This window comes from Salvelinus namaycush, chromosome 36 (assembly GCF_016432855.1).
Source record: "Salvelinus namaycush isolate Seneca chromosome 36, SaNama_1.0, whole genome shotgun sequence".
Taxonomy (NCBI): domain Eukaryota; kingdom Metazoa; phylum Chordata; class Actinopteri; order Salmoniformes; family Salmonidae; genus Salvelinus; species Salvelinus namaycush.
In genome coordinates this window covers 9,000,542-9,014,148 of record NC_052342.1, presented here as the reverse complement: position 1 = coordinate 9,014,148, position 13,607 = coordinate 9,000,542, and the positions used below count along the sequence as shown (strand labels likewise).

At 41.3% G+C, this 13,607-nt stretch overlaps 1 protein-coding gene across 1 annotated transcript; it reads left to right on the top strand.

The window, feature by feature from the left end:
• The first annotated feature begins 3,930 nt into the window (after positions 1-3,930).
• LOC120030224 (zinc finger protein with KRAB and SCAN domains 5-like) lies at positions 3,931-12,844 on the top strand. The gene is made up of 6 exons (XM_038975570.1): positions 3,931-4,910; positions 9,003-9,205; positions 9,716-9,826; positions 10,007-10,127; positions 10,240-10,557; positions 12,459-12,844. The coding sequence occupies exons 2-6, from the start codon at positions 9,098-9,100 to the stop codon at positions 12,842-12,844; spliced, it is 1,044 nt and encodes a 347-aa protein (XP_038831498.1). The 5' UTR covers positions 3,931-4,910; positions 9,003-9,097.
• The last annotated feature ends 763 nt before the right edge of the window (positions 12,845-13,607 follow it).

Sequence of the window (13,607 nt, the reverse complement as noted above, 5' to 3'; positions counted from 1 at the left end):
CGCAGATGAGCAGGGACCCTGGGCATCTTTCTTTTGGTGTTTTTCAGAGTCAGTAGAAAGGCCTCTTTAGTGTCCTAAGTTTTCATAATTGTGACCTTAATTGCCTACCGTCTGTAAGATGTTAGTGTCTTAACGACCGTTCCACAGGTGCATGTTCATTCATTGTTTATGGTTCATTGAAGAAGCATGGGAAACAGTGTTTAAACCCTTTACAATTAAGATCTGTGAAGTTATTTGCATTTTTACGAATTATCTTTGAAAAGACAGGGTCGTTTCTTTTTTTGCTGATATACACACACACACACTATTCTGCTAACTAGCTAGCTAAAGTCTAGTCAGTGACTAGCTAAGATAGAAAACGCGGATGCAAATTCATGGATTGGGCACAGAAGGTCTCTGGGCACAAAGGTCTCTGATCGTGCTAGTGAACGGTAGCTGACAGTGTCGGCTTCCTGCAGGAATTAGTAGACTTGCTGAGGTCTCTGTTGCTAATTAGCATTCCTAATTTTTGTGAGTAAATTGAGGCAAATATTTTGAGAAAACTCACCTTGTCCGAGAGAGAATTACATGGCTATCAAAATGTCACGCCAGGGTAAACCTATGAATGAAACCTATGAATATGAAGTAGTTCTAAAATTACAGACGCAAAAAATGTATGGGGAAAAAACAATTGGAACCATTACCAGGTTTTACCTCTAGGTTTTATGGGTATTATGACGTGTCCACTGTGCCGGTCTGCTGCACAGAGAAAGGATTAGACATTTGTTACAGGAAGATAAAAATAGTATTGTTAGCCAAGATGCTTAACTTATCATGAAGTTACCATGCCAATAGAACGAACTTAACAAAAACTGAACAAAGTTGGCTTCCACTACCTGGCTAGCTAGCATTAGCCAGCTAACATTACTGCTGACTAGCAAGCAGGCTGGCAAGCTCTACCTGGCTACTGGCTATAGTCATGCTAGCTCGTGGAAATAAGTTAGTCCCTCATGATAGCTAGTAGTAGTTACCCATCTGGCCCTTTGCATAGCTAGTTCTTACACATTAAATACAACAATACCCAGTTAAGCTACAGTCAATGCTGATATTGTGTATGTGTGTGTTTGTGGAGAAGGATGTGCCTGCAGAAGGACACAGTATGGCATCTGAGCAGATCATCATGAACTTCATCCAGTTACATCAGCAAATACAGTAAGTTAAAATCAGCCTTTTTATTGGTGTGGGTATAATTCACAAACCTGATTTCCTGCTTACTGAAAGGCATATGTAGAAAAGGCATAATGGTGAGGATACTACATTAATTGCTATGACAATTTACCTACTTTTAAGAATGTATGCATACCACCTTTCAGGTGGGCTGATGATCAATGATATGGAGAAAGTCTGATATTACTTGCTTACTGATTTCCCCCACATGATACCATGTGTTATTTCATAGTTTTGAGGTCTTCACCATTATTCTACAATGTAGAAAATTATACAAATAAAAACCCTTGAATGAGTAGGTGTTGTAAAACTTTTGACCAATAGTGAATAAAACATAAAAAAAATCTATATCATTTTTTTTTTTTTATTAATTAATAAAAAAAGACAATTCTAGTGCAATTGTATTCACTCAACAACAACAAAATCACTATGGATAATGTCTTAACAATATTATTAAATTCAATCAAAAATATTTGTAATTTTGGTATAGAATTCTGGAACTTTTGTTTGTGTATAAAGATTTTGGCAACAAGAATAAAGAAATTCACAATCATTTGAATAGTCTTATCATTGCAATTGTAACATATCATATCCTTCATGTCAAAAACATGGGTAGTGTTCAAAAAAAGGTAAATAAGTATTCTACAAGATTTTTCAAAAAAATCATTCACAGATTTACATTCATAGAGCAAGGGAATCAGATTTACATTTTTCACAGAAAACGCAGATATAATCAATATCAACAAATTTGGATAACATAGAATTACATGGATATATCTTATGTAGAATCTTAAGGTGCACTTCCTTAAGTATGTTTGGTATACAATATTTGTAAGGCATCAACCAACCTTTTTTCCAGACAATGTCAGGAATAAGCATGTTCCAGAAACATTTTCCTCTAGGCGTAGCTAATATCCCCCCCAACATCCGACACCCCCTAACTTCGAACACTCTAGCGGTTGGAGGATTAAATCACCTTGAGTTCAACATTTAAATGGCCTGGAAAGTAACGGTACGTTTTGCGACTAAAGACAACATTCTAGCTAGCTGCCCACCGATTTTAATTGCAGTTTATGTAAGTTAAGTTAGGTTTTGAGAGTTTAAAAAATGTAAAATGTATATACACACACATTTTGTGGGACACGCTGTAATTATATTGTAAAATTCGACTGCGCGGCAGACCACACAATTTAATACCCAACTTTCTACCTTAATTATACTAATTTATATGTTCGTATTAAACTGTTAACTACTTCCTCAAAACATAAGATTAATCTGTGAAACAAATAATCAGACATTATTTGGTTACAACACACATTTTTAAAGAGTCTACAGGCGGGCGCACCGGGCTACACAATGAAAAGTTGAAAGTCTTTTTTTTTTACTGGAAGGCTAGCCAACTATCTAGTAAACACTTCGGATTCGAGGTTGGTCTCTCTTTTTTTTAACAAAATTCAATGGATATATCTTGTAATTGAACAAAATAGTAAGGTGGCCAATAACTGGGGACTGTATGCCGATATTACGGGACGTATTGTTTTGCTAAAGCTTATCAAAAAGCTGTAGTAGTATTTCCACTGAAATATCAAACATGCTAATTGCTAACCCGTTAGCTAACATTTTTCGACACCAATAATCACAAAACATTTATGACTTGATCACAAGATAACACTGTTGAAGGTAATATATTTCTTAAACGCTGTTGAATATGCCGATAATACAGGGTGCTACGGGTAGGTTGGTTCCATGAATGGAAAATGTGGGTTACGTGTTTGTTACATCAAGATTTCTCAAGTAAGCCCACACCTTCCAAACTGAGTTCTGGGTAATCTCTGTGATCATCACCAAAGCTAAGAGTTTTCATTAGTGTAGTAAGGCTTTGATCACAGAAATAAACTATCTGAAAAGTATTGGAAACTCATTCAATGTTATAAATTGTTCATATGAAAGAATATTACCCCTTTTATCGAAAACATCAAGAACAAAGTCCATATTCTTCTCATGCCTCTCATCCCCACTCTCAGAAATGGAAGTTAAATCCTTTTGTTACCACAGAGAGACGTTGCAGTACGCTAACATCAAATGGTTGAAAAATTACAGTATTTCAGTATTCCAAACATTTAGAATGGTCTGTGGATATTTAACGAACAATCCTGCGAATTTGGTAATAATTTGTGATGTAGCTAAAGACGGTAGGACAACATACCTGTGTCTCTGAATGTGTATAGTTCCCCGTTACCAGACTTACATATAAATGTTGTGGAATGTACACTACCGTTCAAATGTTTGGAGTCACTTAGAAATGTCCTTGTTTTTGAAAGAAAAGCAAAACAAATGTGTCCATTAAAATAATATCAAATTGATCAGAAATACAGTGGTATACAATATTTGTTAATGTTGTACATTTTTATTTTATCTTTATTTAACTAGGCAAGTCAGTTAAGAACAAATTCTTATTTTCAATGACGGCCTAGGAACAGTGGGTTAACTGCCTTGTTCAGGAGCAGAACGACAGATTTTTATCTTGTCAGCTCGGGGATTCGATCTTGCAACCGTTTGGTTACTAGTCCAATCCCGGAGTCGCCTCTTCACCGTTGATGTTGAGACTGGTGTTTTGCAGGTACTATTTAATGAAGCTGCCAGTTGAGGACTTGTGAAGAGTCTGTTTCTCAAACTAGACACTCTAATGTACTTGTCCTCTTGTTCAGTTGTGCACCGGGGCATCCCACTCCTCCTTCCATTCTGGTTAGGGCCAGTTTGCGCTGTTCTGTGAAGGGCTCACAGTGATTTTCCTATTTTCTATTCATAATACATAACAGTGATACAATTTAAATTCATTGTGTTTAATGCAGGCCTGAATCACTTCTCTGGGCGGCAGATAGGTGGCAGTATAGCGCAGCTGGCTGAACAGAAAGGCCAAAATAGAACATTTGCCGAAATAGAACGCAACTGCACAGCAACAACAACCGACACAACAGTTTGCTTCTACAATTTTGCAGCCTGGTCGACATGGATCGATTCATTGAAAAAAAAAAAAAAAAAAAAAAAAAAAAAGAGAAACGTTAATCTATTGACAATGAAAATGTGGGGGAAGAGCTGGAGAACAACGTGACAGCTATGAACGAACAAACACCGGACAACCAGGAAAATACAGCTATGAACGAACAAACACCGGAGAACCAGGAAAAGCAGGAATATGGCAGCGGGGAACTGTAGCTAGCTAACATAGCTGATGTGGCTCCGGTGGCTAAGAGAAGGATACGGTCGATTCAAGAAGAACACGAAGTTCCAAAATAAAAATTCCCAAAAAAATTGAACTGCATAAATGGGACTAGCTCACTTTGTTTATTTGCCTGAAGGCAGTCAAACGAGCAAATTTAGAGCGACATTTCCATGCCCACTTTGGCAAAACATATCCGCCACAAAGCAACCTCAGAAACGACAAAATAGCGCAACTCAAAGGACAACAACAAAAATGGACAGATCTAGCACGGTTGCAGAGAAAACAACAGTGGCAACATGAGATTGCTTGGATACTTGCGAGAAACAAGGCCTACACAGACGCAGATATTGTCAATTAATGTTTTTTTGGCCTCAGCCGAAATATTGTATGAGGTTTTCACAAACAAGGAAGCTATTTTAAAACAAATTACGGGACTGCAACTCTCAGACTTGACCATAACAAGACATCGGCGAGGACATCGGTAAGCAACTGATTAGTGACATATCCGTGCGCGTGGTGTAATATTTATTGCGAGGGCACTGAATCACCTGCAATTCCACGAGTTGCTGGAGGAATACCAGACAGAATACAGCGACTTGATATTCCAGAATGAGGTGAAACGGCTGTCTCATGGCAGAGTTTGAAAGATTTCTCTTCCTCAAATCTGTGAATTTGTTGCAAGCAAGGGGAGAGAGGAGCCTGATCTGGATGATCCACATTGGATATTAAAGCTGGCTTTTTTAACTGACATCACCTTCCACCTGAACACGGTGAATCTCCAGCTCCAAGGGAAAGCTAAAACTTCATGCAAAATTATGCGTGTGGTCACAGCATTTCAAAATAAAAATCACCACACTTCATACCTGACAGTTTGCTCTGAGTTTTGGGAAATTAACCACATCCAACCCAGACATACTGCTACATTTTAGCTATGATGCATTTGTGAGTGTGTTGGAAGAGTTGGAGTCAAGATTCAAGGATATCATGGAGTGAAAGGAGTTTTTCTACTTTATTGAGAACACCTTTCATGTGCCAGTGTCATCTCTGATCACAGCCCTCTGTCCATCTCTGTAACAAGTTTATAATAACAATAAGGCACCTCGGGGGTTTGTGGTATATGGCTAATATACCACGGCTCAGGGCCGTATCCAGGCACGCCGCATTGCATCATACATAAGAACAGCCCTTAGCCATGGTATATTGGTGTCACGATCGTCTATGGGTGAGAGAGGACCAAGGCGCAGCGTGTGCAAAATACATTCTCTTTTATTTAGAGAAGGGAAAACACGAAACAAACACTGAATACAAACTAAACAAAACAACAAACGACCGTGAAGCTAAATGACGTAAGTGCATAGACAAGCAACAAACGTTCAACATAGACAATTACCCACATTAACCTAATGCCTATGGCTGCCTTAAATATGGCTCCCAATCAGAGACAATGAATGACAGCTGTCTCTGATTGAGAACCCTTCAGGCAACCATAGACTTACCTAGACAACTACACTAGACACTGCCCCATACACATACAACACCCCTAGACACTACAAAACCACATACATTCCCCATGTCACACCCTGACCTAACTAAAATAATAAAGAAAACAAAGATAACTAAGGCCAGGGCGTGACAATTGGCCATATACCACACCCTCTCGGGTCTTATTGCTTAATTAACCCCCGCTGTACCAAACAAAATGCTAGGCTGGAAGAAACGGAAAATAATGTGCGAGTTGAGATAAATACGAGATGATTCGGACAGCAACATGAACATGATATTCTTATGGAGGCACAGTTATACTTTTCAGATGGAACGGTTAGCAGGCATAGTGTGTCTGAAAGCCAATACAATTCTAAATGACACCAATGCTCACCTGACCTTTAATACTCAGACAAGTCTATGAAAACACACTGTTCAGACCCCTTCAAAAGTTTGCCTACAATATGAGGGAGAAAACAATTCTGAAACAATGCAAGCAGAGCAGTATGCAGATGTAATTCGTAAAGAATTAGTGTTGAATTGAGGATGTATAGTGGATTCGGAAAATATTCAGACCCCTTCACTTTCTCCACATGTTGATACTTTACAGCCATGGATTAAATAATGTTTCTCAATCTACACACACTACCCCATAATGAAAAAGCGAAAACAGGTTTAGACATTTTTGCAAATGTATTGAAGCTGAAGCGTCACCCCACTCTGAGGTCCTGAGCGCACTGGAGCAGGTTTTCATCAAGGATCTCTCAGTACTTTGCTCCGTTCATCTTTCCCTCGATCCTGAATAGTCTCCCAGTCCCTGCCACTGAAAAACATCCCCACAGCATGATGCTGCCACCACCATGCTTCACAGTAGGGATGGTGCCAGGTTTCCTCCAGACGTGACACTTGGCATTCATGCCAAAGAGTTCAATCTTGGTTTCAATCTTCAACCGTCCAGAAGGACAACCATCTCCACAGAGGAACTCTGGAGCTCTGTCAGAGTGACCATAGGGTTCCTGGTCACCTCCCTGACCAAGGCCTTTCTCCCCCGATTGCTCAGTTTGGATGGGCAGCCAGCTCTAGGAAGAGTCTTGGTGGTTCAAAACTTCTTCCATTTAAGAATGATGGAGGCCACTGTGTTCTTGAGGACCTTCAATGCGGCAGAATTTTTTTTGTGCCCTTCCCCAGATCTGTGCCTCGACACATTCCTGTCTCGGAGCTCCACAGACAATTCCTTCGACCTCATGGCTTGGTTTTTGCTCTGACATGCACTGTCAACTGTGGGACCTTGTATAGACAGGTGTGTGCCTTTCCAAATCATGTCCAATTAATTGAATTTATCACAGGTGGACTCCAATCAAGTTGTAGAAATATCTCAAGGATGATTAATGGAAACAGGATGCACCTGAGCTCAATTTCGAGTCTCATAGCAAAGGGTCGGATATTTCCGTTGTTTCTTTTTTTAATAGATTTGCAAAAATTTCTAAAAACCTGTTTTTGCTAAACTGTCCCTAATGCTTAAAAAATAACTAAAGAAAATATATGAATAACAACTTTTATATCTACTTATAGTGGGCAGACGCTTTTGGGAAATCAGGTACTCTTCGTCTGTATGGCTTCAGGTCACCAACATTTGTCTTCTAAATGCCCCGCTCATTTTCCAGAGTAGCAGCACCTTTCTCAGACACCTATTTTACAATGAAAGGGCCTCCAATCTTCTTCTTTGATTTTCCCCCCTCTCTTGGCGCCTTGCCTTGTGTCACGCTTCAGGATTTCGTCTCCGTCCTTATCACAAAGGACCTCCCACGTTGCCTCTTTTTTGACTCGTATTGGATCTTCTGCTTTGCCTGGGCCTTCTGAATGTTTGCCAAAACCTCTGCATGTAGGGCTGTAACCTTCTCAACAATCAATTCCATGTCCTCAGCCGGATCTCAGATGACCATGTCATCACCCATGGGACATGCATTCAGTGCCTCTGGAATTTTTGGGTGCCGGTGATGATGGCGAAAGCAGCAACCTTCAAATGGAGATCCCATTCTTCTGGATGGTCTTCACAGTATTTCCCAGAGTCCTTTTAATGGTTTGGTTTGTCCTCTCGTCTTGTCCATTTGTCTGAGGATAGTAGGCAGACGAGACTGTTCGATTCCAAACTTTTCAAAAATAGTTCTGTAGAGCTGAGGGGGAAAAGTAGCACAAACCTAGCACTTGCATGATTGGGATTCGAAAGTGTTAGACTTTTCATGACCAATGTTTGACAGTGACAGTAAGACTGCGTACATCGCTTGCAAACTCCCCATCCCGGTCAGTGATGATTTTGTCCACAAGTCCAAAATCAAGAAGTTTGTTGGTGACTATCGAAGCGGTCTCTGGTCCCGATTTTCCTTCCAAGGGTTCAGCAGTCACCCATTTTCTGAAGAGGTCAGTCGTGGTAAGGGCATACTGGTTACCAGCTGCGTTTTTTCTCCTCAAAAGGGCATATGAGATTGATGCCCAGGACAGCCCATGCCTGTCTAACTTCGATAGGACGCATCACAGGGGTCCGCATTTTCATGTTCGTACAGTTGACAGTGGGTACTCCTCAACCTTATAGAATGAGAAAGCATTGTACTTTAGATCTAACAAGGACAAACACACTTGGGGGAAAGTTTCCCCAAGTGAGTGGGGAAATGGACCCTACATCAACATTTTCAGGTTTGTTGAATTGTTATGATAATGCTTTTGATTGTCTGTAACGTCGACAAGCCTGACCCTGCTACTTCTTTGGTAAGTTAAAGGCAGGGGAAAGGCAAATATTGTAGCTAGCTAATGGTTGCAAGGACTGGCAGTCCATGGCAGTGTTTAGACAGGCAGCCCAATTCTGATATTTTTTTCACTCATTTGTCTTTTGACCAATCAGATCAGCTCTGAAAAAGATCTGATGTGATTGGTCAAAAGATCAGAATTGGGCTGCCTGTCTAAACGCTGACCATGAGACTGACATTCAACGGTGTACTTTCAAACATATAGCCTAATTGTTTACAAAGACTCAAATGCCACACGAAACAGTGGAGTGTACTTACATGAACTGTCTAACTTCCTCCTTTGGTGACAGCTCCCCATCTCCCACTATCCTCCCTGCGTCTCCTGGTGCCACCACTACGTCTGATGTCTGCATCCATGTGGCAAGTGGCTCAGTAGCGTAACGTGATGCAGTATGGGAAGCTGGAGGAGTTTGTGACTCTGGTGACAGAGATGGTTCCGGAGCTCCTGACGCTCAAGCAGAGGGTCCAACTCATCCAGGGACTGAGAGCGAGGGTGAGACCGGTGGAAGTGTTGAGGTTTGGGAATGGTGTAGGGTTGGGGGAATAATTTGAGAAATGTCTACCACTAAAGTATAATGTGGGCCATTGGGTGATATTCAGACCTTTGTTTCCCCCTAGCCCCTGGATCTCACAGTTATCAGTTACACTCGTTATCAGTTACATATTTGACTCCTCAGTTTGTGTTTCCTCAGTATATACATTGAACAAAACATAATTAAATCTAAAACAAACAAAAAAATGTCTCCCTGCTGTCAGAGGGGGGGCTGCTAAAATGTTTTGCTCAAAATTTGGTTGTGGTGGTGGGGGTATGCACATGTGGGTACGCAGACTCGCTAGCAACTGCGGCCCCTGATGGGTTCAGATTTTTTGTTTCCCCCACCCCCATTAAAGCTGCCCATCCCTCGACTAGAATGACCTCAAGGCGAATATTGAATACGATTAAATTACTACATGGGCCTTGGCTAAAACCACATGACTCTCCCTTTCTATCTCTGTGTTAAAGGAGGTGTTCCCTGTACAGTACAGCACTAGGTATGACACAGCGCTGCAGATACTGGTGTGGCAGTTCTTTGACAGACTGGAGGCGATGATGCCAGTGCCCAGCTTTACACAGGTACTGTCTCCATCCTATTACATCATCTAAAATATGTTGACGTTCATTTGTACACTTGACACCCTTGCATGAATGAATAAACATCAATAAGTCTCAATGGGGTAGTGGCTAGGGGTCATGTGGGATTGGACTGCGCTTTTCTCTGTTTTTCAGACATGCTTATTCTTCTCTCCCTCTCAGACAGCATCCATTCTCAACCTGACCCCTACAGATCTGGAAGAGTGTCAGCAGTCTTTCTCTGATCCTGAGCATCTGAAGACACTGCTGCAGCATCATAGAAATCTGGGGCACCTAAAAAAAGGTTAGGATCCCTCAGGTGATCTATTTGAACTTTTTAACCTCTGGGTGAAATACCTGTGGGGGATTCTCCTGAAAGAGAATTTTGAATTATTTGTATTCTCTCTCTTTTCAAGATCTTTTATTCTATGACTCTGATACCATCCTGTCCACGTTGTCCTGCCTCGCTCCCTCACTGAAGTCTAAACAGACCAAAAGAGGCAGAGAAAAAGGCACGGTGAAGAACGAGAGTGATGTGAGGAGAAAGGGAGAGAATGACAATGCTCAAGGACCGAAAGAACAGGAGAGTGGCGAGGAGGGACAGCAAGAAGTCAGTGGGGAGGACGAAGACGCCAATGAGGGAAGTGATGGGGGCGCTGAAAGACTGGAAGAGGCTGGGGAATCCTCTGGGAACTCTGGGCAGCAGAAACAGCCATCATTAGTGGCCATCAATGGTAAGGAAATTCAGGGCGGAATACATTGCATACATCCATACACTGGCGAACTGAGTTGATGAAGTTTGAGTAGCAGAGCCTGGTTGTTAGTATTGTCACGACACCAGAATTTTGACTTTGATACCAGGTTTATTGTCATGACACTCGATACCAAAATGATACCATGGGCAAAAAAAGAAGGCATATATTAGCCAGTCACAGAATTGTACTTTATCTAGATAGATAAACTCTGCTACTGCTTTGTTCAATCGTTGGGCATCTTTTGAGTTCAATATCATTACATTAGAATCTTTTTACGGTAACATTTTTCAGAGACTCCCATGTATGCATTAATGAATCAATTATAAAATCAAACAGTCAATTTCTAACTACAGTACATAACAACATAATGGCAGTCATTTATTTGAATAGTTAATCTCGATTTGATAAACTGGGTAAATCAAGATTTAGCCTAGGCCTTTTCACAATACAGGTGAATGTATATTTAATAGGAGTGTGTGCATGCATTGAGTTATTGAGCTTGTTTTGGCTGATTTCATGGGGCTCCATTTGACAAACAATCTGTTTCCCTTCAATTTGGGACTTATTTTATTGTACTGATCAACAACATTTGCATAGAAGTAGCTTATTTTATAAAAGTGTGCTTTGTCTCTTTAGCCAGTAATGATGTCATTCACGAGGCGGAGCCCTATTCACACACAGTCAGTTTGCTGAGGCAATAGATAATATTTGGGAGAGACGTGATAGAGAGACCGAATAAGTGAATTAATAATGTTTTTTGGTGGCGTTTAGCTTCTAAATCAGCGACATTTTGCATATTATCACAAAGGGTAGTGAATTGATGTTGGCTTCAGCTGTAAACTAGCAAGGAAAGTTAGCCTACAAAGCTGGAATCTACCGGTATCATCTTGCATTATAAAGTGTTTTAGCCTGTATGGACATTGTTTTGGGAACCGTAATTAACAGTTTCAACATTTCTGCATGCCTGATGTCGTGTCGCATTATTCAAGTGTGTTAACTTCTGTACAGGATGATAAGGGGGACATCGTCTGTGCTGATATACTTTTTTGTATTTATATTATATAATAATAATAATATATATAATATTTATATTATATAATAATATAAATACAAAAATGTACTTTTTACCCCTTTTCTACCCAATTGGTAGTTAGTCTTGTCCCATCGCTGCACCTCCCGTACGGACTCGGGAGAGGCGACGGTCGAGAGCCATGCATCCTCAGAAACAAGACCTTGCCAAGCCGCACAGCTTCTTGACACACTGCTCGCCGCACCAATGTGTCGGAGGAAACACTACAACTGGCGACACGAGTCAGCGTGCATGCGCCCGGCCCGCCACATGTAGACGCTAGTGCTTGATGAGACAAGGACATCCCGGCCGGCCAAACCCTCCCCTAACCCGGACGACGGCGGGAAAATTGTGCGACGCCTCTAGCACTGCGATGCAGTTCCTTTGACCGCTGCGCCACTCGGGAGGCCCTTGCGCTGATAGACTTGATCCGTGAGACACGTTTGACAGAAGTAACGAAAGTAACAAATTCTAGTACCAAACAATATTTTCATGTTCTAGTATCAGAAAAAGTACAAAAAAAGTACAAAAGTTTTGGTATACTGTGCAACACTAGTTGTTAGTCAAACTTATTTTAAAGTAACTTTGTAAAAATGTATTTTAAAGTAACACTTAATTTTTCAGGAATTTCTTACTCCACTCCATAACTCCACTAGTTTAGATCAATTTAGATCAGATTCTATAATTGCACAACAGCATGGATAAAATACAAATCTTTATATTATCGCCTCATCGACTACTGACAACAATCTGCAATGGAACTTTGAACTCAGCAGCCCTTATTTCACCCTCCTGTGTTTTCTACCTGCAGGACAAGCTAAAGCCAAGCCCCCCCAGTCCCAGGGCTTTTCCTGCTCACAGTGCCAGTTCTCCAACAGGAGATGGCTCACCCTTCAGGAGCACATCAAGAAGAACCATCCAAAGGAGCACAGTGGGATCCTGGGCTCTGGAGAAGCTGGAGCTGAGAACAACGTCATGCCTGTCAGTGAGACGGAAAGCTCCTCAGCCAAGAAGACCAGGAAGAACAGGTACATCTGCTCCCAGTGTGGGAAGGGTCACAAATGTTCATATGAGCTGAGACGACACGAAACCGTTCACTCTGAGGTGAAGCCCTTCCATTGTGACCAGTGTGAGAAGAGATACAAAACAAAGGTGGCTCTAAAACAGCACCATCGAGTTCACACTGGTGAAGGGTAGGGCTGGGACAATACCAGTATTGCAATATTTTTTCCATAGCAAAAATGAAAACACAAAGCAGACCAAACTCTTTGGTCCTTTAAAAACCTGCTATATGTAAAATATTGTGTGCTATAGCTTCATGACATCATGATGTTTGTTTCCAACATTGAGGTTGTTTTCCTAAAGAAGTTAAATCCTCTTCGTGTTTTGTTTCCTTGCACGATACTAACGAGTATTGCGATACTGGTATTGTCCCGGCCCTAGAGAAAGGCCATATGTCTGCAGGAACTTTACAATCACATGTACGCACACACACTGGGGAGCGACCTTTTGTCTGTCCTATATGTGGGAAGGGATTTATTAAACATCAAATACTGATAGGTCACCTCCGGTGGCATAGAGGGGAGAAGCCGTTCTTATGTACCGTTTGTGGAAAGAGTTTTAGTACTTCAGGTGCCTTGTTGGTACACTCCCGAACACACACGGATGAACGCCCCAAAAGCTGTGAGCATTGTGGGAAGAGGTTTAGAAGATGTTACGATCTCACAATACATCGGCGGATCCACACTGGTGAGCGGCCGTTCTCCTGCACACAGTGCGACAAATGCTTCACGTCCCACAGTGACCTTAGCAGACACATGCGAATTCATACAGGAGAGAAACCTTACCAGTGTAAAATGTGCGATAGGAGGTTCACTGTCAGCGGCAACCTGAAAGTTTCAGGGTTTCAGTGTGTAATATCAGTACGGCCCACCACAAGTCACCAAGTGTGGCAAGAAAG

What these genes read in the sequence shown, in the direction of transcription:
- LOC120030224 (XM_038975570.1), top strand. Translation starts at nt 9,098, where the DNA reads ATGCAGTATGGGAAGCTGGAGGAGTTTGTGACTCTGGTGACAGAGATG. An exon ending in TCTGGGGCACCTAAAAAAAG is followed by an intron (nt 10,128 to 10,239) that starts GTTAGGATCCCT and finishes TCTCTTTTCAAG; the next exon opens with ATCTTTTATTCTATGACTCT. An exon ending in ATCATTAGTGGCCATCAATG is followed by an intron (nt 10,558 to 12,458) that starts GTAAGGAAATTC and finishes TTCTACCTGCAG; the next exon opens with GACAAGCTAAAGCCAAGCCC.